Source organism: Sapajus apella, unplaced genomic scaffold, assembly GCF_009761245.1.
Source record: "Sapajus apella isolate SASKATOON/1434 unplaced genomic scaffold, GSC_monkey_1.0 scaffold139, whole genome shotgun sequence".
NCBI lineage: Eukaryota > Metazoa > Chordata > Mammalia > Primates > Cebidae > Sapajus > Sapajus apella.
The window spans coordinates 823,836-844,716 of record NW_022437079.1 but is presented as its reverse complement, the minus strand read 5'-3'; the positions used below and the strand labels follow the sequence as shown (position 1 = coordinate 844,716).

Below are 20,881 nucleotides of genomic sequence, written 5' to 3'. Positions count from 1 at the left end.
CGGGCGGCCGCGGCGGCGGGGAGCGCGGAGGGAGCGCCCTCCTTTGTGTGGCGGCGGCGCCTGGGCCTGACCGGGTCCCCGGGGCTGCGCCCGGCTCCGCGCCGCCCCTCCCGCGCCCCTGGCGGCGCGCGCCGATCCTCTCCGAGCAAGATGGCAACCCCGGCGGCGGTCAACCCTCCGGGTGAGTAGCGGCCTGGGCCCCGCCGCCCGCCGCAGCCCGCAGGCCCTGCCTGGGGCCGGAGCGGACCGGGGCGCGGAGCCGCAGCTCGGCGCGGTGGGTGGCGGAGCGGCTGTCAGCGCGCGGCGGCCGCAGCATCAGCACCAGCACCGGAGCGGCGTCTGCATCCCGACCCTGCCCATCCGGTCCCGGGCAGGCGCCGGTCCGGCCCCGCGGGCGGCCGCACGCTGGCCTCGCACGCTCGGGAACCCCAAGGGCCGGCCCGGGAGCCCCCGAAGTTCTGAAAATAACCACCTTTGCCTTCCCCATCCCACGCATTTTTCTCTTCCGGTCCCGGCTTTTGTGGCATCGCGGCGTCAGCCAGTCCTGCCTGGTGGAGGGCTCCGCGCTGACTGAGGGAAAAGTTTGGAGCCGGGATTCAACAGGGTCCAACTCCCGGGACTCTGCCCTGCCCGCCCCACACCCAAGCGCTGGTCCTTTGCGTCTTTTGCGACTGGCTGCTGTGTCCCAGCCCTCTAGGGGCACAAAACACCCAGCCTGTGGTCACCAGCGTGGAGCAGCCACGGTCCTGCCCAAGTGGCATCCTCTGCCTTCTGGGCTGACCTTTCCGCAGGGTGCAGCCTGTGACAACTGAGCTCGTTCCCGAAAGATTTCAAAAATAGAAGAGTTGTGATGGAGTGGCAGCCTTGACTTGTTTCGGTATTGTAGCAGGGAAGTTCGGTTTTTGTTGGGAAAGTTCTCTACCTGATGAGCAGGGTGTGGGAGAAGAGAAAGGTGGACATCTAAGCTGGTACAAACTTTTGGTGTTGTGCAGAGACTGCTGTGGGCATGGCAGGTTGGTAGTCCCTGTGGAGGATGCAGGGAGAGTCACAGAGTGTGGCCCCCAGGAAATTCCCAGCAGAGGGAGGTCATGTGTTGGAGATGGGGAGGGTGGAGGGAGGAACATCAATGCCTCGCAAAGGAAAGCATCTGTCATCATGGGGTTAAGAATGAAAGATCCTTTTCATCGAAGGGGGCCAGGGACGGCTTTTGGAGATTGGACGTTTTGCCTGAACCTTGAAGACGGGAAGGTTTGAAGGTACAGAGTCAGGAGCAGAGGGGCATTGCAGGCATAAATGACAGTGGACTTGTTCTAAGAATGTGCAGAGGTCGGTGAGTGGTTGGTGCACTGGGGTTATAAGAGGCAGCAGTGGGATTTAACATTGAGTTGTTTGGATGTGGCCAGGCTTTAAAGGACAGACTGAGGAGTGAGGACTTTCTCCACGTTAAGGGAGAGTTCTCTGCATACTTCCTAAGAACCATACAATAAAATAGAAAGTAGAAAAAAAAGAGAGAGAGTCCTCAATGGTATTGAACAAGGAAATTGCATGATCACTTTTTCTGGAAGGTTGATTTGTCAGCCATGTCTAGGAAACATAGAAAGGAGGGAAGAAGACTTGGGGCAGGGAGGCCAGCATGAAATGAGGCGGGTCCTGGGGAGGCCAGACTTGGTGGCTGTGGCTGGACCAGAGAGGAAGGAATGCACACGGGGCAGGTGGAGGAGTTTCAGGTTTGGCACTGATTAGATCTGGAGTAGCAGTAAAGGAGGAGGCCAATGAGAGGCAAAGGGAGGTGTCCATGGAGACACCAAGGTGAAGAGCCTGTGTAATTCCAAGGAAGGCAGTTCCAACCGCAGAAATAGGGACTCCTGGAAGAACAGACAAGGAGGCCTCTGTCCAGAACACTGAGGAGGAACATGGCTGGTCTGAAAACACATCCGTGTCGTTTTGCCGCAACTGAAGCTGCCATTTCAACCCATTCAACTAATTCAAAATCAATAGAAAGTTGGAAGATTTAAATGTTATGAAATTAGAGAAAGCAAAAGAAGTTAAATGAAGATCTTTTAGTCCAACGCAGCTTTACATTCGGAACAGGAGTAAAATCCCTGACGATTTACGTAATTTCCACGCCAGGACATGATTGTTTAAAACTGTTTTGTCCATTACATTTCTTCATGAGCTATGTGGACTAAAGATGGAGTCGCTGCCCCTGGCCCAGTGGTGTGGAGCACAGGAGGGCCTGTGCCCCTGCCTTGGACTGCGGCATACTTGAATGGTGCAAGCGCGGGGGATTGTTTGCGTTGTTAGTCAACACCTGGCCAGCTTGGCAGATGCTTTTCTCTGTTGACAGAGACACCAGGGATCTTGAGCATGGTGGCAATTTCTCAAGTGAAACTTCCTTGCGGTGATCACCTTTGCTATTACCCACTATCATTTTTTTTTGCTGGTCTCCTGAGGATGATTCATGGGGAGGTGTTATTCTTGCTGCATGTGACTCTCTATCTTCTTCGGGAGAAAGGGTTTGATCTCTTAAAGGGAGATGGCTCAGAGTTTGAGCCAAAGAGAGAGATTTCAGATTCTGTGGGCAATTTACTACAAAAAGAGCCAGGGCACCCAAGCTTGTCATCCACAGCCTACCTCACATGGGCAAGGGCCTTGTGATACGTCTTTGAATTCCTTTTTCTGCCTCCCTCCTCCCCCCAGATATGGTTGCTTTGCAAAGAATAAGATATTGGTAAACAGAGCAAATGGACTGGGAAGCACCAGGATTTATTTCTGTTGCTAGTCTGTGTCCAGGGTACAAAGGCCACAGCCAGTCACCTCCGCATCCTCTCCCACCTGTTCCTCTTTTCCCAGCCGACCACTTCACAACAGCAGAACCGTTTGTGATGACACTCCTCTGTGATGTGTAGTGGGAATTCTCTAGGGCCTTGTTGGTGACAGGTGATGTTGGGGTCTTCACCGACATCTGTTGATATAATCCAGGCCCAAATTTTGAATCTGCTCCTTCAAGGTCCCCTGTTTGGGTTTCTACCAGTTACTCTGGGAGAGCAGAAAGAAGGATTGGGCTCCCGGATATTCTCCTCATGATTTCTGCTATGACAGTCCTGACTATATTTCTCATATCCTGTGGTCCTGGGTATCCCCTACTTCTGGGTCATTTCCAATTTCCTTACATTGGTCACTGAAACTGTTGTATTGGCTGATTTTCTGTATTCTCTCTGGCCAGAAATGACATAAATCCTTTGGATTAGAGAGTGGTGTCATAGAATCTTCGTGTGTGTGTGTGTGTGTGTGCGCGCCTATTATTTGTTTTGCTACCTTTTTGAATGGCATTTAAGTATTTCTGATTTATAGGAAATAGTGAAGGTTTGAATGAGTTATATGTATGAAAGGGTATTTTAGCTCCAGTGGCACAATTAAGAAGGAGATTGTTTCACCAATGTCATTGTTCCATCTTCATCTTTTGTAATTTAAGCATGAGGAAATCAGCTACAAATTCAGTCCAATAATCATTAGGAATTAGGCAGTATGTGGACAGTCTCTGAGATGAGTATTTGCAGAATAATTAATAAGGCTTGCATGTTTTAAAGGATTTCAAAATTATGTCTTAAGAGATTTGGAATTCTACTTTTTTCTGAAATTAATTATTGGATTTTTTTTTCTACTTCCAGATTTCTGGTCTTTGGCATTTTAATCTAGAATGGATGGTGTAGTGCAGGAAGATTCTCTGGACAAATTGCCTTAGATGGGGGGACGTTTGAATCAGTTTGTTGAACTGGTTAAATATCTTTGATAAGCCAAGCTCTCTGCAACAAATAGAGCAATGTGGAGATGAGGAAGAGTATTTCTTGACCTCAGGGAGTTCTAAGTCTAATAGGGAAGGCATGAGTAGACTGACTTAATAACACCAGGTGGAATGAAATAAATGTTGACGAGGCATATTCATATCATTATGGGGAACCAGAGAAAGTCTTATGGGAGGGAGCTTCTGAATGTGGGCCTTTTGAAGGGAGAGATTTTTGACTTACAGAAAATGTAGGAACGGTCATTTTGAGCTGATGGCTGTGGTGTGGGGCAGACAGATTTGTGAAAATATGGGACACTGTCAAGTGGCTGTTTCCTCAGTGCTCTTGGGGACTCAGTGGGACCCCCAAGAATGCAAGTAGGTTTTGAGCCTTTGAGACGTGTGTGCTATGCTTGCAGGCTGACCTGCCTTGAGTGGGGCTGGAACAGCCAAAACAGCTGGAGGTACAATTCAGCCCAATTGCTCTATATCTTGTCCTTCGTTGAATCTAGAAGCCCATCAATTGCAGGACACATCATTATTTTATGGACTTCTAAGAAAAAAATGAGCAGATGGCCTTTTGGCTTTCATTAAAAGAAAGAAAAAACACGAAGAAGTGACATCTGAAAAAAGGTTTATTCATTCCTTCAGTATGTATTTATTTTAATTAATTAACAAACTTTGATTAATTTTTTTAAATGTTCTTTTTTTTTTTTTAAGAGCAGCTTAAGTTCACAGCACAATGGAAAGGAAGGCACAGAGGTTTCTCAAATATCCCCTGCCCCACACATGCACAGCCTCCGCCATGATCAGCATCCCCCAGCAGAATAGTACATGTGTTACAATTGATGAACCTACAATGACACATCCTTATCACCCAAAGTCCATAGTTCACATGAGGATTCACTCTTGGTGGTATTTGTTCTGTGGGTTGGAGAAATGAACATGACTTATATCCGCCGTTATTATATCATGCAGAGTATTTTCACTGCCCTAAAAATTCTCCATGCTCCACCTATTCATTCCTCCCACTTCTGAATTCTTGGCAGCCACTGATCTTTTAGTTTTGTCTTTTCCAGAAAGTCGTATAATTGGATTCATGCATTACGTAGCCTTTCCAAACAGGCATTTTTTGCTTAATAGTATGCATTTACGTTTTCTCCATATCTTTTAGTGGCTTGTTAGCTCATTTGTTTTGGTGCTCAGAACATTCCATTGTCTGGATGTACCACAGTTTATTTATTCATTCAGCTACTGGAGGACGTGTTTGTTGCTTCTAATTTTTGGCAATTATTACGAAGCTGCTACTGGCTAGTATTTATTGAGTAACTCCTATGTGCCGGGGACTGATCTTGGTTCTGGGGTCACCGTGGTGAGCAAATTAGATATACCTCCTACCATCATGCTGCTTGCTAGCAAGACAAATAGTCACAAAAGAGTAACACAAATAGGTTAGTTATGAAATGTGTAAATGTTATGAAGAAATGGTCCCCTGAGATAAAGTAACTAAAGGACCTAAATTAGAGGATTAGCAAAGGCCATTTGAAGTTGGTGAAAGCCTCTTTGAGGAGTTGACCCTTGAGTCAAGCTCCAAGGAATGAAGAGAAATGTGAGGAAGAGCATCCCAGGCACAGGGACGAGCCCCTGCAAAGAGCTGGACAGGTTTGAGGAAACAGAACAGGACGGTGTGGCTGGAGAACGGGGAGCAAGGGCGACAGTGGCGTGAGAAGCTGGAGCTGTGGTCGAGGCCAGCTCACGGGGGCCACAGAACTTGGGTTAGGGGCTGAGACTTTATTTTCAAGGCGCTGGAAATCTACTGAAGGGGCTTTGAGCAAGGGACACGATCTGACATGCACTTTTAAATGCTCCTCCTGGCTGCCTTGTGGAGAGCCGATTGGACTGAAGGGAAGGGAAAAGCAAGACCCCAGTTAGATGGTGCTGACTTAGGCCAGGGGCTGTCAGTAGAGATGGAGAGAGAGAGGTGGATTTGAGTTATATTTAGGGCAGGGATGCCATGCTGAACAATTCCAGGGCACCAGTTATTTCCCTGACAACCCTTGGGCAGGGCATGTCCTGCTTCAGGCAGGATCATCATGACTTCATGGTAAGGAGCTAGGGGAAGAGTCAAAGATGATTTCCAGCTTTCTGTCCTGACACCTGGGTGGTTGGAGGTGACAGGAAGTTAGTGAGAGGCAGATGGCCAGTGAGGTGTGCTCCAGGCTTCAGTATTGGACAGCTGTGTTGAGCTGCTCATGAGACAAGCAAGTGGAAGTATCATGGAGGCAGTGGGACATGTCCTTCCAGAGATCTGGGCTGAGAAGGAAAGCAGAGGGATGTGAACCAGCCGTTTACCAGGTTCTCTAAGTGCTTGCCTTGGGGTAAGTTAGGTCACAGAACATAGAGCTCTTGGTCCAAGTACCGTAGTTCCCAAGCAGTGCTTGGGTTTACTGCTTTATTGCCTGACTCTGTTGAGATTCACTAAGACACAAGCTCATAGGGAGATTATCTCTGCATCTTTTCCAGATCCGTCAATCCACTCATTTTCATCTATCTATGTATCTATCTATCTACCTACCTACCTGTCTATCGTGTGTCTGTCATCTCTCTCTGTCTCTCCCTTTCTCTCCTTTTGTGGGACAGGTCAGGCTGTTGGAGTAGCTCACCACACGGAACTCTTTGTTCAATGAATAAGAGTTATTTCTGTTTTAGCTGAGTTCCTTTCTACCTGAGGGCTCTTGCTATGCTGTGTCTCTCTTCTTGGAATGATTAATTGCTCACCATCCCTCCTTCCCTACTCTTACCTCTCCCTACTCCTGACCATTTTCCTGCCCAGTTCCTTTTTGTCGTCTGGTCTTGGCTTGAATTCTTACTCCGTCAGGGAAATCCGTCCTGATCCCTTTATCCAGGTAAAGTTCATTCTTCCAGGGCCCCATAGGGCTGTACTTTGCCTCTGGAGCACTTTGCCTCATGCAAATTGTGTATTTATTTGATTGACTGACTGGAAGCCCTCTGAGGGCAGGGAATGTATTAATCAGTGTGGCAGCCCTGGCACCTCCATATTGCTTCCCATACAATAGATACCCAGTAGGGTTTTGTTAATGAATAAAAGGATGGATGCCAGGGAACTGTGTTATATTGTGTATGTGGCTGCCTTTCAATGACTCCCTTAAAGGAATATATCCTGTATTTGCGGGTCTCTGTAACAAAATAGGCCAGAGCTGTCTAATTGAGATTCTGACTTTTATTTGTCAGAACTGATTTTGATCTGAAAATCCTACCAAGATAATCCCTATGCGAACTAGCTCCTCTAGACTTTATAATAAGGAATCTTGGACACACAAAACTCATCATTCCTCCCAGGAGAAGGGTAGGTCAGACTGGCTGGTGGCAGCGGCAGGTTCTGTGTTAGTCCCACAAGGGTCTTCTTGGAAGGGAAGTGGCATCCTCCCATTTACTGCCTTCTGTGTTGTGTGTGAAACTATTGACATGGCTTGATTAATTACCAGCAGTTGGTAATGAGACAGATTCCAGGTTGGCTTTGAGATTCAGCTACCCTAACAGCATTCAGGAAGGCTGCAACAAGGTCAAAGGATGCATTAATTGCCCTCTGATTGAATAGGCCAGACTAGAGTTGGAAGCTAAGGCTCTTTGCAGATAAGCAGAGACCCTGTGGCTGCCAAGTCTATAACAATTTGATGATTTTTTTCAGGGGAATCTACAAAAGTGCCAAGATGTTTACAAATAGGTGCTTTCTGTTTTTGTGCATTGTATGAAAACTCAGGGCATCTCTTACGGTTTTGGTTGCATTGTGAGAACGCACGAAGGAGAGGTTGGGTTTCTCCTAGCCCCTGCTGAGGAGTTGGCGGCTTTCTTCACCGCAGCCACTTTCCCCCACAATAAAGATCTGTGTTGACTGTAAAAAATTTGGAAGATGCACCAAAGCACTAAGATAATTCTACTACTCATAACTAACATTTTTGCATATACCCTTATAGACTTTGCTCTAAATATTGTATGTGTCTGTGTATATATAACAAAGTAGAATTGCTTTGAACATATTGGTTTGCCATCCCTCCGTTAATGGTATATCCTACGAAGGATACTGATTTGAGAGGCTGCATGTTTCCTGGTTATGGCTGTGTCGTAATCCACTACCTCACTTTCTTTTATCTGGGTATATCATATTTGATGTGTGTTTCTATTTGCCAGAATTGTACCCAGATTGTAATGAACATCCCTGTATATGAATGAATATATGAATACATGATTTTTCCCCTTATTGTCACTTCTTAGAAGTAGAATTGAACAGTCAAGTGGATTTATATACTTTTATTTTATACCGCTGTCCACAAAGGTTAGATCAGAGGCTCAGAGAGGCTCAGAGACTTACCTGGAGTCCCCAGCAGGTAGGTGGATGAGCAGGTCTTACACTCAGACCTGTGTCCCCTGTTCTTGGCAGAGCCTGGCAACCCAAGCCAGGCCCTGTTGCCTCTAAGTCTGGAACTCAGATCATCTACTGATGTCTACAAAGGGCAACTGTGTATCTTTCCTGGCCTCCTTCAGTGATTTAATAATTTCAGTAGTTTTTCTTAATTGCTGTTAGGGTAATTGGTCCAGGTCAAAACAGGCAGGAAGTTGCCCTACTCAACAGGCAGAGAGCCTCTGATGGCCTCAGTGGGCCACTGCAGGGTCCCAGTAACCCGGCTCTCCATGCCAACCTGGGTTCTCACCTGAGGCCCCATTGTTCCCCCTCCATCCCCTCCTTACTAATTCACCTCTTCCATATGGCCTTCTTCAAACACTGCTGCCACTAACTTACCCAGAAACCTTTGCTCCCCATCTGTTGTCCACACATCCTCCTAGGATTGATCTACACACTTTTAACCAGACCACCTGGCTGACAGGGTGGTCCTCAGGACTCAGAGAGCCTGCGGCGAGGTGATTTCTGGTCCTTTCTGCCTGCATGTGATACCATTAGCCAGGCCATGGTGGTTATTCCTGTATCAAAGGCACATTCAGGAGTTGTTAATAACTGAGGATAAATGTGTTTGTTTCTGATTTGGCCATCCCTACTTTTCTTCCAACAACTCTACAAAAGTAGAGAGCCGCTGCAGGTGGAACTGGGCACCTCTCTATCCAGGCTCAGGTGGCGAAAGGAAAGACTCGGAGTTAGGACAGCCTGGGAGGACTCAGGAGTGCCATGTCCACGGTGGGAGCAGCAGGGGAGTTGGCCTGAGCTGAAACCCAGCTCTTCAGGTAGAGCCAGGCCTTCTAAGAGGTAGATTAGCTGAAGGCCTTACTGGTGGCTGAGCAAGGGAGGTGGGGCCAAAGGAGAGGAGGGTGGCCTTCCATATACTCTGCCTGTTGAATAAGGCACCTTCCTGCCCGCTTTGGCCTGAACCGCCCAATTACCCTAACAGCAGTTAAGAAAAAAGCCACTGAAATGATTAAATCACTGAAGGGTGGTCAGGAAAGGTACACAGTTACCCTTTCGAGACTTCAGCAGGTGAGCTGCGTTCCAGACTTAGGGGCAGCAGGAAGTTAATCGGTGCATGAATTTTTAAATTAATAGCCACACAAGATCGTCTTGTCTTTCTTATCTTCAGTAGACCTCTGAGGTGAGTAGCGGGACATGTGAGGAACCTGGGCACAGAGGGCAAAGGTGTATCCACACAGTGCTTCTCCACGGGGGGCATTTGCAGTGTCTGGAGACATTCTTGTTTGTTGCACCTTCAGGGAGTCGGGGTGTGACCAGAATCTATGGGTAGAGGCCAGGGATGCTGCTGGACATCCTACGGTGCACAGGGCAGCCCCCACAACCAAGAGTTTATCCAGCCTCAGATGTCAATAGTGCCAAGGTTGAGAAACTCTGGTCTATGGGAACAAAACTCTGTAGGGCTCTGGATGGTGGCAGCTGGAAGAAAACCCCCAGGAGTTCCACAAGGGTGTGTGGCCCCCAGATAATAAAGGGCTGGGCCCTTTAAAACATGTCAGGAAAACATGACGGCTTTAAAAGAAAGATGATGCTTTTGAGATAATTATGAAATCCGTGATGGAAGTTAATTTAAATGCGAAATAACAGAACTGCAAAAAGTTATTTTATTATTATTTTTAGAACAGCATTGATGTTTCTATCCCATCAGCAGTTTGAAATGAGGCATAGTCTGGAATCGTTTGCCATAATTTGATATGCTTGATGGATTCCAAGTCCCCCAAAGAATAAAATGAATGAATGTGATCAAGGATCACAGCTGTGTTCTCTCTCTCTTTTTTTTTTTTTTGAAAACATTTCTCACCAGAAAACTTCCAATTCAGTTCAGCCAGTGTCCGTGAACACCACTTCTATTCCCTGCACAAAGGGTGCCATGCTCAGTGCTGGTGGTGGTACAGTGGGGGTGGGTTGGAAACAGGTTGGCTACGTGTGTGTTCCGCCAGTCTCGAACACATGCGGCCCTGGACACTTTTATGCAAATTTATGCAAACGACTGACCAACCATTGGTGAGCAGGGGAGAATGTAGACCCCCTCCATTTCTTCCCTGCAGGCAAGGAAAGATGCTGAAGGCTGTGTTTCGGGCATGCAACACATTGCAGGACTTCTTTTCCTAGTCAGTGTCACAAACTGCAGGCCTTATTTCCAGCTGCCTGCTGGGGCTGTGGGGCCCACGCATTCTGCAAGGCCCACCTCTCCCACATACCCCCTCCTCCTGCTAGGTCCCCGGTGGCAGCGAGTGGCACCACTACCCATTCACTGGCTCAAGCCAGACATTAATTATTTTAATTGCTTATCCACCTAATTAAACAAATATTAATTGAATGCCAACCGTGTGCTCACAGTGGTGTGCAAACCCAGGCGTGGTTTCTGCTTTCACAGAGCTTTCCTGTGTGGTAGGAGAGTCAGCCATTTATTAAATAATAAGTATTGTGAAAGAAAGGAGTCTTTGTTTCCAAATGCAACGGGAGGCCATTGAAGTGTGGTGAGTGGGGGCGTGATGTGATCAGACCTGGGTTCTGAAAAGCTCTCTGGCTGAGGAGTGAGGGACATGCTTTTGGCAGCAGGCTGGTGAGGAGGGAGGCCTGCCTGGAGGCCATCTCAGAAGCCCATGTGAGGGACATGGAGGCCCGTGGACAGCAGTAAATGGATCCTTCGGATACTTAGGAGGAGAAACAATTGAACCAAGAGAATAAGTAATGGATCAGATGGGAGATGAGAGAGGGAGTGGCAGTGTTCCTGACTCAGCCACTGGGTGGATAGGCTGTCATTTCCCTGCTGGAAAACACTGGATGAGATCCAGGTGTTTTGGACTTTTTGGTGGGGGTTGGGGAAAGATCAGGAGTTTGGTTGAGTTTAAAGCACGTTGAGTTTAAGACCGCCAAAGGAGATGGGGATTTCCCAGAAATCTCCAAGTTGCTTCGTTTCCCCCTGGAGTCAGAACTTTGCTTTTTTTTTTTTTTCTTTCCTCACTGCTGTGTCCCCAACACCTTGAGTAAGATCTGGCACATACTTGGTGCTTAATAAATATTTGTTGAATGAATGAATGAATTGGTCTCCACATCCTCCAGATCCCAAACAAATGAAAAGAGCTGTGTCCACCACAAGGTTTCGTGTTTTTGATAATTTTTCATGCTGAACTTATTTCAGGTTTACAGACAAGTTGCAGGAATAATACAGAAAGCTCTTGTATACTCGTCCCCCAGATTCCCCCATTGTGTTGCTATTTTACCACTTTGGCTTTATCAGTTTCTCTCTCTCTCTCTGTCACACACACACACACACACACACACACACACACACACACACACACAGTGCCATTTGAGAATGAGTGCCATGCACAATATGCCTTCTAACTCTGAATGCTTCAATGCGTATTAATTCCTAAGAATAAGTACATTTTCCCATATAACTACAATTTATGACCAAAATCAGGAAGTTGGCATTAATGCAATAGCATTATCTAATCCACAGACCTTGTTCAATTTTCACCAATTGTTCCTTATAACAAAAAAATGATTTTTCAGGTCCAGGGTTTAATCCAGGATTATAAGTTACGTTAAGTTCTGATGTCTCTTTAGTGTCCTTTAATTCTGGAATAATTCCTCAGTCTTTTTTTCTTTTTTCTTCTGTCTTTCATGAACTGAACTTTTTTTGCCGAGTATAGGCCTCTAATTTTGCAAGGTATCTCTCAGTTTGGTTTTGTTTGATGGTGCCTCACAATTGCACTGGAGGTGCGCTTTTCTAAACTTTCATTTTTTTTGACAAGAGCACCGCAAAAGTGCTGTTGTATCATGGGGTTACTTTTAACAATCATTTAAAAGTGAGTCCCTCTGTTGATGAAGTCAAGGTCATGTGTAGACAAGACTAAGATGATTAGTCATCTGAGATGCCATTTACATGCTTGGCAGACCTCATCTTCGGGTCCTGTACACCATTTGTGAGTATAGGCAGCTTTATATGCTTCTTGCTGAGTACAGGTCCCAGAGGATTTTTAAAAAAAGATTGTAAGATTAACGCTTTCCTAAACTAGGTATCAACTTTGTTTGACAAATAAAATAATGATAAGCGAACCATGCAAAGATGATCGTATCGCTAATAAAGTCAATAGGGAGTTGAAGTGTTTAATTACCAACTTTCCTGACATACAAATTGAAAAGCTTTTCAGGTAAGTTGCTCACGTGGAATTCCTGAAACACACTGCAATTAGCAATTGGATCTTCATTCAAACAGTAATTAGTGTGTGTGATTTGTCTTGTTCTGGGTTGCTTGTGCATGTCCGGGTTTAGATATGTATTTGCATTTAATGGAAATTAACTTATGATTTAAGTTTCACTTAATAAGAAGTTTGGGTTTTACTGTGGCTTCATAAAAAGAGACCACCTTTTGTTACCTGACTTAGTAACTTAAAAGCCAAATTTGGGGAGTTATAATTTGTCTGCTGAAACTTGGTGAATTTTCCAGTATGAGAATTCTCCCTCCTCTTCGCATGCCCCGTCTGCTGCTGCTTCTCCCTCCACCTTCTCTTCCTTCTCCTTTTTCTTTTCTCCTTCCCCCCCGCCTTCCTCCCTCTTTCTCCCTTTCCTCCTTCCCTCCTCACTCTTTCTTCCTCCTTTGTTCTTTCCTTCTTTTCCTCCTTCTCTCCAATCCTCTCTTTTTCTTAAAGACCCAAAGAGACAGGATGAGGTGGAAATGCTTGGTCTACCTAGTATTTAACGCAGTCTGCCAGGAGACAGTACAGACCTCGAAGGCATCCGTTTTCCCAGCTGTGAAATGAGGCGGCTCTTCCGTTGGGTACTGGCCATGCGTTAGGGCTGTTCTGTGCACTTGAGATTCAGAGGTGGACCGGACGCTGCACGGCCTGGTGGACCAGGGGACCGTGGTATGTGGGTGACTGGTTGCTCTCCTGTTCCTACTGTTGCCTTATATGTAAAATGGTGGTGATCACAGCATTCACCTCGTTTGGTTGTGGCATGGTTCTATTCACAATGTTTGGGATGGCACCTCGCACACAGTAGATACTCTGTACACACTACTTGTTTCTCTCAGTACCATCCCAGTAGTGTGGAACACAGCACAGGGTTTGGGATTCAAAGGCATCTTTCCAGCCCGGCAGTGAAAAGTTGGGGAGCAAAGAACCAGATGTGCTTGTTGAAGAGAGGGGGTCTCTCATGAAGCAGCAAGCCTCATCTTCCCTGGCACTCTGAGGCTGCTGAGTGTGTGCAGGATCATAAGCTGTCCCTGCTCTGGGCATCCCCAGTTCCACTGTGGGAAGAGTCTCTAGGCCCTGCCTCTGCTGCCCCTACCTTGCACTGCCCTGGGCAGAGCACAATGGTGACCTTGGATTTGTCCCTTCGCTGACCCTCCTGGATCCGGCTGCTTCCTCCCGTCCCTGTCCTGCTGTGACAGTCTTCTCACCACCCCTCTCCATTTGGTGGACTGGCCTTCTGTCCTGACCTCTGCAGCTGATTGCAGACCAGCAATGCCCTCGTCACCTACTCCCCTCTTCCCTGTTCTCCCTGACAGGGCGGGTATGAGGGTACTACTGTCCAAGGACTGTTCTTCCTCCTGCCCCTCCCATGCTCTGGACAAAGCAGATGGGATCTAACTACCCATATGGATCCTCTGTTGGATCTGGGGCTAGGGCTGCTGTGCTGGGGGATGGACAGTGTGTCTGGTCAGCCTGCACACCCAAAACTTACCTCTATAGCTGGCTGGGTGCCCCATTTCCTTGCACCCCCTTACCTGGCCCTGCTGGGACTCAGGTTGAATCCCAAGACAATCAAGTTTTATTCAACTCTTTATGGACAGACTAGGAGTTAGGACGTGTACCCCTTTTTTCAAGTTCATTCATTTGTTCTCATTCATTCATTCATTCATTCAACAAATATTTATTGAATGTCTGCCCTTCATTCATCACAGTGCTTAGGTGCTGGGAATACACTGAGTGGAAAGAATGACAGTCTGCACCTTCACGCATTTACAGGCTTCTTGAGGGGAGCGTCTTCATGAGTCCTCCAAGCTGAACGTTCCAGCACTGGAAACACCATTTTCCAGAATGCAGGATCTGTAAGGTCTATCTGTCACTAGATGGCGTGGTCAAATAGATAGCGCAGTGATTTGCAAACTTGACCCGGCGTCAGGCTCATCAGGAGGGCTTGTGAAAACACAAAGCGCTGCCCTGTCTCAGTTTTGGTGTCAGTAGTTCAGGGGTGGAGTGAGCTGGGGTGGGATTTTCACTTCTAACAAGTTCCCGGTGATGCTGATGCTGCTGGCCCAGATACTCTTCAGATCCATTGAGGCAGGGGTGACACTAAGCCAGTACTGTCCAGTGCCAGCTAACTCACCTGGTTCAGGATGACTGGGCTCAATCGCCTCATTTCACAGGTGAAGAAATAAAGATGGTCGAACTGAGCCTTGAAACGCTGATCCTAACACACCTCCTTCTTCAAGACCTCCTCCTTCTTAATGTAAGTTAGAGTTTCAGTTAGAGATGGTAGGAAGAACAGGGAAGTTAGGTGTATTAAGATTCAAAGAGAAGCGGCTGATAATTTTTCAGAACTGATGAAAGTCATTGAGCTTCAGATTTAAGAGCAACAAGAAATTCCAAGCAAGATAAATAAAAAGATACTCAAACCTAAACTAAATGTAGGGAAAATAGAAAATCACAAAGAGAAAAACTTAGAAACAATAACAAACAGCAGACATATCACCTATACGGGAGCAGCAATTAGGTTGATGAATGATTTCTAAACAGTGAGCATGCAAGCCAGAAGACAGCACAATGTTTTAATACGCTAGTTGAAAATAATTGCAAACCTTGAATTCTATACTTACACAATTCATTTTTTAAGAATAAGAAGGAGATAAACATTTTTGGATGAGAAATTGAGAGGATTTGAGACCTCACTAAGGGAACTTCTAAAGGGGTACTTCTGGAAGATGGTAAGTGACCCCAAGTGGAAGTTCTCAGATGCAGGGAGAAATGGTGACAGAAGAAAACAGTGAGCACTAGAATAAAGATAAACATGCTTTGGCTATAAGTAATAACAACATGTGGCCGGGCATGGTGGCTCACACCTGTAATCCCAGCACTTTGGGAGGCCGAGGCGGGTGGATCACGAAGTCAAGAGATCGAGACCATCCTGGCCAAGATGGTGAAACCTTGTCTCTACTAAAAAAACAAAAAATTAGCTGGGTGTGGTGGTGCACGCTTGTAGTCCCAGTTACTCAGGAGACTGTGGCAGGAGAATTGCCTGAACCCGGAAGGGGGCGGTTGCAGTGAGCTGAGATCATGCCACTGCACTCCAGCCTCACGACAGAGTGAGACTCTGTATCAAAAACAAAACAAAAAAAATAACAACATCATGTGCTTCGTGAGGTGATCAGAGGTAGAGCTGTGTAGTTTAGAACTACTAAACTTTTACTAAGTAAGCATAGTAATATTTCTAGAGTAATAATTAAGGCATATAGAGTGTACAGCTTCCAAACATATGATATTATTCATACAAATATTTCCATACTTATTTGTATTTATGTATGTAAGGAGAAGAGTCTGGATTTACATAGACCAAAAAGTTAACCACCATTATCACTTTTTGTGTCACTGTATTTCTTAGCCTTTTTGGTCTTGTAATTCCTTTATAATAGAATAAAAATACTAGAAAGAAAATGTGTTCCTAACTTACATATTTTATATTATATAATTAAAAGCACTTGCTTTTAAATCAAATGTATGTTGGTTTGCATATTTCAGCTCTGTCACTTAGCTGTGTGATTTTAGGCAGGTTCTTAGCCTCTTTGCTTTGATTTCCTGTAAAATTAGAATAATAGTAACAATAATACCTACCTCATAAAGCAGTTGTGTGTAAATGAGGGGACACATGAAATGTGCTTCGTACAGCACCTAATGGCATCTGTACCCAGTAAATGTTAGCTGTTAGCATCATCGGGTTATCATGGCCATCATCCTGGACCTGAGGCTCATTTCCACCAAGAGTGGGGGAGTGATGCCCAACAGATCTGAGCAGTGACAGCATTGAGGAGTTAGTGTGGAAACATACAGGAATTCCTAACCCTAGGAACACGTCGCATACACTGGAAACACTTGTTACGTGATTGTGAGTCATGTGATCAGTTACGTCTGATGCCTTTTTTCAGTGTCTACTGAGGTGAGCATGTATATACATGCTTATTTGAGCTATTGATAGATTTCCTGAGGTTGAACTGTATGTGTGTTCCTGGAATAAAAGGCACATGGTAACAGCATGTTTTTAAAAATATTAATATTATTTAATATTTTAAAAAATATTATTAAAAGATATGCTGAATTTGATTTGCTAAGATCCACATTAGTAAGTGAGATTACTAATTCCCATCCATTATTAGTAGTGAGATCTTTCTGCAAATATGCCAGAATTTGTAGTGTGGTCTGAAGATTTTGATGATATTTTGTGTGTGTGTGTGTGTGTGTGTGTGTGAGAAAGGGGATGGAGAGAGAAAGAGAGAGAGAGAGAGAGAGAGAGAATATTGGTGGCCAGGATTCTTTCATTTTTTCAGCTCTAAAGACAGACAGCCCAGTTCAAACTAGCTTAGACAACCCATAAAGGAATTATCATAAAACTAGGATACCCAGGTGAGCATTTGGCTTCAAGTAAAGCTCCATGAGTGCTAGCACTTACTTAAGGCACTGTTTCTCTTCCTCATGGTCCCTTGGCTTTCCCCACCTTGTGTTGGTTTTATTCTCAGGCAGCTTCCACCCAATCGGGGGCCCAGTTGATCTTACCCATGGAAACTCCAGCAGGGGTCTTAGGGAGAATAGCCCTGCATGGTATTCCTGAACAGGCCCTATTGCCAGGGAACACCATGCTGTGACTGACCAGATCTGGGCACGTATACCCTCCAGGAACCCTCATGGGGTCAGACTTACCTGGGCCACTGGGACTGCGGGGGAGAGAGGGAATGTTCCTCAGGCAAGGCCCTCTGTTGTCCCCAGAAGGGAGACGGGGACAGGACAGGCAGTACAACAGATATCTGTGCCTTGTTGGCAAGGTACTTTTGTGTCACAGGTTTCAGTGACTTCATCTGGTTTGCACACCAACCCATGAGCTTTCATTTTGTGACATTTCATTCCCATTTTTAGTGGGAAGATGTCCTCATCCAGGATATTTGGAGTCTGGCCCACTTTGGCAGGATAATAGAGTGGCAGAACTGGGCCCCTCCCTCCATGGGCTGCTCCTCAGTCGGGCATCGCCTCTCTCTGAGTGCCCTCCCTGTCCAGCCATGGCAGTGGCATGGCCCATGTCCCACTTGGTTTTATTATGACATTCTTTTGTCTGTAATCATCAAATAAAAAAAATGTACCTGTGGGTGAAAGTCAAAAGTGGTTGTATTCTTACTGCATCACTATCGCCTGGAACCTTTCCCTTTCATAATTTTTCTTTGGTTTACTGAGAAAAAAACCCCACTCCTGTGGGTAAGTTTCAGCAGAACCAACCCCACCCTCGTTCATGACTTCATATAAACCTTATTATCTCCCAAAGGCCTCATTTCCAAATATTGCCACATTGGGGGTTAGGATTTCAACGTATAAATTTTGGGTGGACATGATTCAGTCCCTACCACCAGCACAAAATACTTTTTGTTGGATAATATTGTAATGACCTATGTTTGGGGCAATAGGGTCATACATTCTGGTGAAAAGGCAAGAAAAGACAGAATCACGAAGGGCATCAGCAGGAGGACCTGAGCCCTGAGGCTGCGGCTCTGCAGGTGGGGTTGTTCTGCTGAGACTTACCCACAGGAGTTTTGTGTCTCCTATCTGCCTCTCTGTTGAGGTGCATTTCAAGATTGTTTCTTCATTCACAGCTTAAATGAATCCTGTATTGGAATGCCCTACTCCATTTTGAGCATGAAGGCAGTCCTTGGTATGGTATCTAATATACAAGAGAGGTGTCCAGAAAACCTTTGTGAAAGGGAAATGGGAGTTCTGAACCACCTCAAAACTGTAAAGAAGGAAGGTTCTGCTGGAGAACCTGGATGTGAGGTTGCCAAAGGGTTTGGGGAGAAAAAAATTAAGTTCAGTTTTAGAATATAGAGTGTGAGGTTAACTGTGAAATCTCTAGGTACACATATGCCAAGGATTTGCTGAAGTTGATAGCATCACACACTCTTGAAAGATACGGGTCATTTATTTTAACCCTGTTGTCACAGCGGGAATCCTTACTATAAAGCCATCCCCTGATGCTCACCCAGGCCTTGCTTGGTATATTTCTAGGGACATAGAGCTTTACAGTTTACAGAGCAATGTTTTCTACATTTAGACAGTCCCAGCTCTTGGCGAATCTTCTGCCACTCTTCAAAATCTGCCTCTGTGACAATTCTTCCTTGTCCATGGATCTGTCATCAGAGGGATACCATCTGCATCTGGCCTGGTTTCCTCAGGCCTGTCTGATTCCAGCCCTGAGGGGTCTCTGCCCGCCACTGTCATCTTTGGCGTTCACTGTCAGAATCACCCGCTCATCAGCTCGGCTGGATAATGTAAGGGGAGTTCTCTATTTGTCTATTGCAGGTATCTGTGGACTTATTGCAGTGCCTTAAACACCACTGCTCTTTGCACAATAAAAACGGTACTCGCTGAATGAATGAGTGGAAGCTTCTGCGCGGCCCAGAGGGCCAAGATTTAGGTGCCTTCTTCCAGTCCTGAAAGAGGCAGCACTGTGGGGTGGTTCACCCTGACTATGTAGATGCACAGACCCAAAGGGATCTAGGGAAATTATCCAACAGTATAACCAGTACTCGTGTGTCCATTGCAATTTTGACCTTACAGAGACACCTTGGACATTACCTCATGAGGCGTGGATATATATGGTGCATAATTTGCAGATGGAGAGGAGTCAGACTGTTACCCAGTTTCATGGACTAGCAAGTGAGGAACATGGATGTGGTCTCAGCTCTTCTGCCTGCGTTCTTCTCCGCAGGGCTGTGTCAAGTCTTACGCAGTAGTTGTGCAGGAGTTACCTCGTTTGCTTGAAACCACTATCCACTGAAGTGTGCTCAGCTGATCAATGTAGAAACTGTATGTGAAGGAGGGCTGAGGTCACAAGGGAGGAGGAACTGGTAGAACTGAGACCCTAAGCTGGTCTTCCAAGTCCCTGGCACGGGATTCTTTTGACTCAGACTTTTTCAGTTTAAAAGGAGTGAATTCTGCTCTCATCTGGAGGGGAGATGAAGAGGATTCTGAAGGAAACAGAGAACCACAGCTGGTTGAAAGCAAATATTACTCCTTCAATATACAACTCCTAACTTTTATTGTCATCTGCTCATATCCATGTCTGGTCTCTGGTCTAGAAATAGGCAAATATAATTTCACGATGTGTAATGAACTGACTCCTCAATGTTCATTCGACACATGCTTCCTGCCAGGAAGTGGATTGGAAAAGATGTAGGATCTATCTGATACATCATATGTCATCGGGAGATTCTGATTAGAATATCCTTTCTGCATTCCAAGTCCCTTTTTAAAATAAAAGGCAGAAGAAAATAGCTCGACTGATGCAGCTTTTCTGAACAAAGGAATGGTATGGCCTAATACTGCCTAGTTAAAGTTCCTGATGTGATAATAAGAAGCATATATTTGGTCTTCAGCTGTTTCCTAACAAACAGCCCCTAAAACCCTTGGAATCTCTGCAGTGATAAGAGTGTTTTTTGTATATTAATGAGATGACTTGTGGCTGGGGCCCGTAGACGGCTTCAAGAAGGGGCTGGGCCACGCTCTGTGCAGGATTAGATGGTTGAAACTTTCAGCCCCACCCCCTGACCTCTGACAGGGGGATGGAGCTAGATATCAAGCTAGTGGCCAGTGATTTAATCACTCATGCCTTCATAGTGGAGCCTACATAAAAACCCCTAAATGACGGGATTTAGGGAACCTCCCAGTTGGTGAACACATGGAGGCGCTGGCAAGGTGGGGCGCCTGGAGATGGCATGGAGGCTCCACCCGCCCCAGCCCGTAGTCGCCTGCCCTGTGCATGTCTTCCTTGGGCTGTTCCTGCGTTGTAGTCTTTATATGACACTGGTAATAGTAGTGGTTCTGTGAGCTGATATAGCAAATTGTCAAACCCAAGAAGGGGAGTTGTGGGAGCCCCCAATTTGTAGCCGGTTGGTGAGACCTGTAGGAGGCCCGGACATGTGATTGGTGTCTGAAGTGGGGCAGGCGTGTGGGACTGAGCCCGTAACCTGTGGGGATTGATGCCAACTCCAGGTAGTTGGGGTCAGAATTGAATCAAATTGTAGGGGATATAGTTGTCTGGAGAGGTGGAGGTTTGGTTGGTTTAAGGAAAGAAGCCCACCCACTGACAGAGCCTCTGCCCAGCTAAGCCCTGCACCACCAGATGTCATGACTGCCCTTCCGTCCTGGGAAGTGGCAAAGACCCTGGGACCCCACCAGACACCACCTCCTTCTCCCCATTCTTCTCCCCTTCAGCAGTCCCATCCCTGGGGCCTCACCGTCACCCAGAAATCACAGCAGGGCAGCCTGGGGATGAAGGCGCCTGTCCTTGAGGCCCCCCTGGTGGTCACCAGGATCTGTTTGTCCTTTCTGAAGGCT

General features: G+C 46.2%; 1 protein-coding gene across 1 annotated transcript in view; it reads left to right on the top strand.

The window, feature by feature from the left end:
* Positions 1-38: 38 nt before the first annotated feature.
* The window catches only part of ARNT2 (aryl hydrocarbon receptor nuclear translocator 2), a 189,027-nt gene continuing 168,184 nt past the window's right edge, over positions 39-20,881 (top strand). The window contains exon 1 of the mRNA XM_032263864.1: positions 39-181. Coding sequence (XP_032119755.1) covers positions 151-181 — 31 coding nt within the window. The 5' untranslated portion in view covers positions 39-150. The remainder of the gene's footprint in view (positions 182-20,881) is intronic.